This window comes from Onychostoma macrolepis, chromosome 02, assembly GCF_012432095.1.
Source record: "Onychostoma macrolepis isolate SWU-2019 chromosome 02, ASM1243209v1, whole genome shotgun sequence".
NCBI classification, from domain to species: domain Eukaryota; kingdom Metazoa; phylum Chordata; class Actinopteri; order Cypriniformes; family Cyprinidae; genus Onychostoma; species Onychostoma macrolepis.
The window spans coordinates 9,660,262-9,667,442 of NC_081156.1; the positions used below are offsets into that span (position 1 = coordinate 9,660,262).

Genomic DNA, 7,181 nt, shown 5'->3' on the forward strand with positions numbered 1-7,181 from the left:
AAAATAAAGGTCACAGCAGCATGCTGCACATAGTCCCCAACACTTTGAAACAATAGTGTGTGGAAGGCTTACAACGCAAAGAAAATTAATCTCTAAACTGCTGTTCTTCATAATTTAATTCATACACAAAACACATTTGAGCCAACCAGACTGGTTTAATTTATAAACCTTGTCATTCAGATATCAGGATTTATAAACTAAAAATGGTCATAGAAAGTATTCTACTCGTTATTAAACTTTAAATATGAAGATACAATTCTAGCTCTGACTGATTATAAATCGTAATTTTGACTGATTTTTTAACTAATCAATTCAACATATATTTAGACGGGATATTGCTATATTAACTATGCAACTTTATTGCAATGTTGCTGATATATGTACACTGTAACGCCAAGCCAGCAGAGGGAGCCCTCACCCGAGTACTGACTGCATACTTCTCCCTCTGCTTTCTCTACTGGCACTTCCTGTTTGGTGGCTTTATAAGCCAGATACTGAGCACATGACAGGTTGCGAAGTATTGCCAGTTTACCTGCCTTACCAAGCGTTTCTCATTGTTATCTTCTGCCTGACTTATTGTTTATTACTCTGCCTGATTGATTCGACTACTGATTACCTGGATTTGCCCCTTTTGCTTAGTTTGCCTGATTGGACTGTTACTCTGGTTTTGACCCTTTGCCTGTCTTCACGTTTCTGTCTGCTGCATATCTTTTTATTAAACTTCTGCATATGGATTCTAGTTCTGCCTCAGCGACGTCCTTACATACACTGAATAAAGAGCAGTCATGCTTGCATGGACAGCAAACCATAGAATATCACACACTTTCCCCAAAACAAACTTTTTTTTTTTTTTTTTACTTTATTGAAAAGAGGAAAAAAAGTCTTTTTTTTTTCAAAAGTTTTTTATTTGCTTTGACAAAAATCTGCATGCACAGATAGAACCAGAATCTTCTCAGTACATATATACTACTGTAAAAATCTAGTGATTTTTAAATCTAGTCTACCGATGCCTCTGGGTGTTTATGCACAGATATGAACAAAATCTCTCATTATGTTACTGTGGTGATTCATAGCACTGAAAGTGAAAGCATTTCTTGGGTGGGTCTTGCTCTGCTATTGTTTTGCATAAAGTAGAAAAGTTTAGGTCCGGGCTTCACAGGCTTCACTTCAGATCATATGCTGTCAGGGTCCTTTTGCTGCTCAGAAGAATTTGGTAAGAAATATACAGGCTAATCAGCCCTTTTGCGATGTATTTTTACTGTTTCACTGATCTTCTAAATGTTTAAAGAACTTTTGAAAACTCTTGACAGGAATATCTTGTTGTAAAATGAGGTCTATCTGGGATATCCTCATTTTTGTATTTTGCTACCTCACGTTTAGTGTAAATTTTTTTAAAGTCTTCTTCAATGTTGTAATGTAAAATGCTTTTTAGAAGCTTTTTCTAACATTAAAATGCATTGAATTAAAATGCACTGATTAAATGTATGGTAACACTTTAGAATACTGATCCTTTGTTAATGAATAACTACACAGGAACAAGTGACTAATGCACTATTAACATTGTAGTAACTACTATTACCTAACAAGAAACTCTGATTATTGATTTAGTAAGTAATAGTGCTCAGTTGAAACTGGTAGTTCACTATTAGCTAATCAATAACTACTATTGTTTTTATATATATCCTGGAGAACTACTAAGAACTACTGTATACAGGTTCATAATTAATGTGAATTATGCATAATTATGCATAATAATTCATTCTAAAATGAAAATCATGGTGACCCACTAGTAATGACTCAAGAATTATCGAATTCTTCAAAATGAACTACTAATTACTTGGATCAGTATTCTAAATTGAAAATCATCATAACTTCCTAATATTGACTGATGTCATTGTAAGCTTTTGAATATATGTAAGGTTTTGGATAGTAATGACTCAAGTGTTACTACATCCTTCTGAAGAAATTAATAATTATTTGGATCAGTATTCTAAAGTGAAGATCACGGTAACCCACTAGTAATGATTTAAGTGTTACCAAATCTAGCAAAATGAATTACTAACCAGGACCTTACAAAAACCTCAAAAGCTTACAATGACTTCAGTAATTACTAGATAATTATCACGATCTTCACTTTAGAATACTGATCCAAAAAATGTGTAATTCCTTTAGAGGAATGTAGTACCACCTGAATAATTAAGACCGCGATTTAAAACATGCATTGCGTGTTTTGAAGCGTGGGCGCGAGTGATTTGTAATAACAGTGAGGGTCTCAGAGCAACGCTATTATTAAAAGGCTCGATCGCTCTGCATTATTAATGAGAAGAAACTTGCTAACTTCACTGCGCTGTATTCTGTGTAAGATTGCATAAACCGTAAAATTCAATGTTATGAAAATTGTTTCAGGTAGGCTATGTTCATTCATTTCTATCGTCTGTTTGAACTCGGCACTGTTTTCGTTCCTTCATATGCATTTGGCTACCTACCAATAAGGAAACGGTCTGTAAAAAACATTTCACATGTACGGGGACAATGGGGCACAAACGCAGGGTTAATTGTAACACTACAAGATTTAAACATTTCCACATACCAAAATTTACAAAATTTTGAATTATTTCCTTGCCATTTCATCTCGATATAGAGAAAAAATGTGCCAAAGTTCAACATTTTTTTAAAGATATTGCTGAACATTTATTTAACCATTGCAAAAGTAAATTTCTGACTGATGTAAATTTGTCATCTCGGTTTTTAGTGTTTATTTAAAATGAGACATCTGTTTATTAATTATTTCACAATTATTTTAATCTCTAAACTGTTTTAAATAGTTCTGCTTCGCTTCTTATGCTTTGCTAAAAACGTGTTGGGTTGTGCTCCTCTCTCCCCTACACACGGAAGGATCGCGAATGCATTTTCTGCACTGAACCCAGCGATGAGTTTAACAACACTTGCAGTGCAGATTACAGTTCACCGGAGTGAGTGTGTCGAGCTTTTATGGACATGTTTCATATTTTAACATCTGTAAACAAAGAAATTAAAACTTAAATATTAGTAGGGAAATTTTACAGTTGTACTATAAAATAAAATGGTTATTTTTCTTAAATACTTAATTTCTGCCATATAAAACTTTTAATTAAGATTAAGCTTAAAGTAATGTCAATAGTTTTTTTTGATCTCAAATAGTTTGGTGGGTCATGAAATAGATTAAACTTGTCTAGGTGGGCCGCGGAATGGAAAAGTTTGGGAACCCCTGCTGTAGAGGGATCATGACCTTGGTGTTTTATAAAGGCTACCACCATCATGTTGTCTGAACGGACAAGGATGTGGTTCCCCTTAAGGCTGGCAGAAAGGTTTATAGGTTGAGAAAAACTGCCATCATTTTAAGGCAGTTGATATGTAGGCTGAATGCCGCTCTGCCCTCGCACAGTGCCCCCTTCCTTCTGGAGGACAATCCCAATCGAACGCCTGTCTGATACAGATGAGGGAAGTCACCTTGAGTGGGTCACTTTGAGGTGATGCCATCCCAGGTGTCAAGCATGGGACGGTACACAGGCTTTGAGCCAAAATTAAAGGGGCCGGATGTAAAGCAGGGCCGGTGGAATCATTGAGTGCGCAGGGCCAGAGACAGTCCAAAAGGCAGGACTGTATATTGATAAGCCACCACCTTTAACGGGAATCTCAAGAATGGTCTGTGATGAGATGCTGTCTGGATGTGAAAGTAAGCATCTTTCAGATCCTAAGCCTGAAGCTTATCTTCACCCAAAATACAATAATGTGAAAGTGTGGGATCTTCCTGGCATTGGAACACCAAACTTCAAAGCCGATGAGTATCTTAAACTGGTTGAGTTTGAACGCTATGATTTTTTCATCATCATCGCTTCAGATCGGTTCAGAGAATGCCACACTCAGCTGGCCAAAGAGATCACGAGAATGGGGAAAACGTTTTATTTTGTTCGTTCCAAGATTGACTCAGTCATTGATGCTGAGAAGAGGAAGAAGAGCTTTGACCAGAAAATGACACTGGATACCATCCGAGAGGACTGTGAAAATGGTTGGTTATTCAGTTGACACGACAATGTTTTTATTATATACAGTAATTATTATAAAATATTTAATGGCTTATTTTATGATGTCCTTTCCTGTTTCTGTCTAGGTCTGAGAAAGATTGGTGTAGAGGATCCTGTTGTGTTCCTGATCTCTAACTTTGAGCTCGGCAAGTATGATTTAAATCTGCTGCAGGAGAGGATGGAGAAAGAGCTTCCACAACATAAGAGACGTGTGCTGATGCTGGCTTTGCCGAATATCACACTGGAGATCAATGAGAAAAAGAAGAAAGCTCTAGAGGAAAACATTGGAAAAGTTGCCTTACTGTCTGCTTTGGTGGCTACAGTCCCTGTTCCTGGTCTTTCGGTTGCTGTGGATATAGCCATTGTTAAAAGGGAGATAGAAACATACTACAGTACCTTTGGTCTAGATGATCCATCCCTGCAGAAGATCTGCGAAAGATCTGGGAAGACCATTGAGGAATTCAAAAGTCTTATGAAGTCACCACTGAGTGGTGGGATAAACCCAGCTTCAATATTATCCTTAGCGGGTGCTGCATCCCTGTTTGTGGCTGAAAATACAGTTGAGTACGTTGTGAGTCTCGTACCCCTACTTGGCAGTCTGGTGGCAGGAGGAATGTCCTATATGACAGTCTCAACAATGCTGAAGAGAGCTCTGAATGAAATAGCAGAAGATGCCAGAAACGTGCTAATGGCTTCAGTGCAGACTGAAGTGTAAACACAGAATATGACATAGAAATTACGTGTATTCAAGTAGCAGCTGCTTTGATTCAAACTTACAGCAAATTTCTGTTAGTTCACTAAATATGATCTTGCATTTCTTTTTACTTGGTTCTTTTGTTTCATTTCTTTAACTGAAATTTACTTTCCCCTTGGAGAAAAAAAATGCAGCATCATAATCTCTGTTGCTACACTCATGTTACATGACATTAAAAACATTTATCACTTTGGGATGGGTTTTGTATTCAGTTGTTTTCTTAATATGATATAGGGCAAACTTTTGACTATCATCTCAATTTGATGCCATTTGAGGAACAATACTCCCAGTGCTGGTTTCACTTATGAGTCAAAGATAAAGATCAGAACAGGATGTTGCATTTACATGCACACGTCTTCTCATGTCACATGTACAGGTTTTAACAAATGAACTCGGTCATTTACTTGCAGCTCTCTGGAATAAGTGATTATACATGTCAGCGAAAATCCAACCAAATTTGAGAAATCAAAATCAGTAGCCAGACCAAGATCATTACACCAAGATGATTAAAGCACACAAATCCAAAAACACTTAGCCAAAGATGTGCGTGAAACAGCCGCAGTGATGGGGTTATGCTCAACATAACTTATGTATTCTGTGAAACAGGTTGCACTGCTTTTGGTTCAGGTCTGTTCTGTGCTTGTACATTTTGTATGTTAATATGGATCTGTTTTACTTGATGCTACCAAAGATGTTCATAACATATGCAGACTGATATAATGTTTGATATAATGTCAGATTGATGTAATTTGTTTCTTCTTCTTCTCACTAACATTAAGATATGAAAATCAAATAAAAAGCCAACAAAAAAATATGTAGGTTAGATGATTGTTTTAAAAGTCCATAGATAATGCCATCAGTTTATACTGCTGTTAACACTTTCTCAAACCAACGGATGCGATGAGAACAGTTTTCCGGTTTGGTGACATTCAACATATACCCCATATACCCAAAACAACTGCGGTCACAACTGGTCAACACTCAACAAAATATAACAAAGAAGAGTGTTGCACAGTTGGTGTGAACAAAGACTTACAGACACATTTATGCCTACATTTACAGTTATTTACAGGTGACTGCAGTGTATCACAGCAGACAGTAAACCTGCTGCATCTGAAATAATTCTAATAATGTTATTGTATTTTAAGTTATTTCAATTGGTGAGGGAACATATAGCCTCCATTGCTAAAATAGTTTTTGAATAAGTTGACAACTGTATTAAAAAACTAATTCTGCACGTGTCAGTGTTGTCAACTCACTTGAACTTTCCCACATTCAGAGCACACATGATTTTTCACGCTGCTATGTATTTTCTGGTGCACTTTATAATGGCCAAGCCTTAAAAAACTCTTTCCACAAAGAGAACACACATAGGTCACCAGTGTAAAAGATTCTTCCACAGTTATGAAATACTGATGCTTCTCTCGCACGTCATTCAGGTCTCTACCTTCCTCTTTCACTTCCAGCAGGTCTGAAATCAACATTCAGAAGATAAAGTGTCACAAAAGCAAAAAAACTGCTTTTTATTTGATCTCATTCTCATGTGAATGCCATCAAACATTAGTAAACAGCTGCTATACAACATGATGGTCATTTATAGGAGTGACCCTAATAAGCGCACTTTCCTAATAATGCTGCTTGTTTTATTCATTCTATCAAAAACAAAGCATGAGACAAACGACTTGTTTCTCAGCAAATGCACACATTCTTGTTATTTTATTTCATTTTGAGCGAATCTAATGTTTGGTTCCTGGGTTACTTGGAATCATGTGTTGGACGGTCAGTGCAGAAGTCACATCATATCTTCCCCTACAAACATAATATAAATTTTTTAAATCTTAGATTTTTGAAAAGAGATATATTTTTCTAGATTTTTTTTTTTTCAAATCAGAGTCATAATTTTAAAACCTAGTGATGTAAAATGCTGGTTAATTCAGTTTCAGGTTGATACTAAAATAAAACAGATGTGACTACCAACGTTATATTGAAGGAGTCTGCTGTGATTTAAAACTGTTTGTTGAAAAAAGCATCTGCTAAATGAATGAATGTATTAAATGTTCTGCACTTTTACAGATCAATGTTAGGTTTATCATCATCATATTATTATTTTTCAGAGTGCAGAGCAATGACAAATCTAAATATGATTTTACTAGGCCTACAATTATTTACAGTAGCAGATTAGGTTGTACAACGTGCATGGTAATAAATTATACAATTTATGTTTCATGTTTGTAAACAGCCCTGACAGTGAAGTCTGGCGTCAGTAAAGCTGCTGAGAGATCTCACTCCTGCAGCTTTTTTCCTCTTGACCGCTGCAGGCAGGTGTGTTTGATCGGGAATGGAGCTAAACTCCTCCGAAAATT

The 7,181-nt window shown here is 36.2% G+C and overlaps 2 protein-coding genes across 2 annotated transcripts in view; both read left to right on the forward strand.

Moving 5' to 3' along the window:
* The first annotated feature begins 2,201 nt into the window (after positions 1–2,201).
* Positions 2,202–5,012, forward strand: LOC131525207 (interferon-inducible GTPase 5-like). The gene is made up of 2 exons (XM_058752582.1): positions 2,202–4,048; positions 4,151–5,012. Exons 1-2 carry the CDS (start codon positions 3,682–3,684, stop codon positions 4,777–4,779), a joined length of 996 nt encoding a protein of 331 aa, XP_058608565.1. The 5' UTR covers positions 2,202–3,681; the 3' UTR covers positions 4,780–5,012.
* Positions 5,013–6,585: 1,573 nt separating this feature from the next.
* Positions 6,586–7,181, forward strand: part of LOC131522116 (gastrula zinc finger protein XlCGF49.1) — a 1,273-nt gene continuing 677 nt past the window's right edge. Inside the window, exon 1 of the mRNA XM_058747376.1 lies at positions 6,586–6,597. Within this exon, the coding sequence (XP_058603359.1) occupies positions 6,586–6,597 (12 nt within the window). The remainder of the gene's footprint in view (positions 6,598–7,181) is intronic.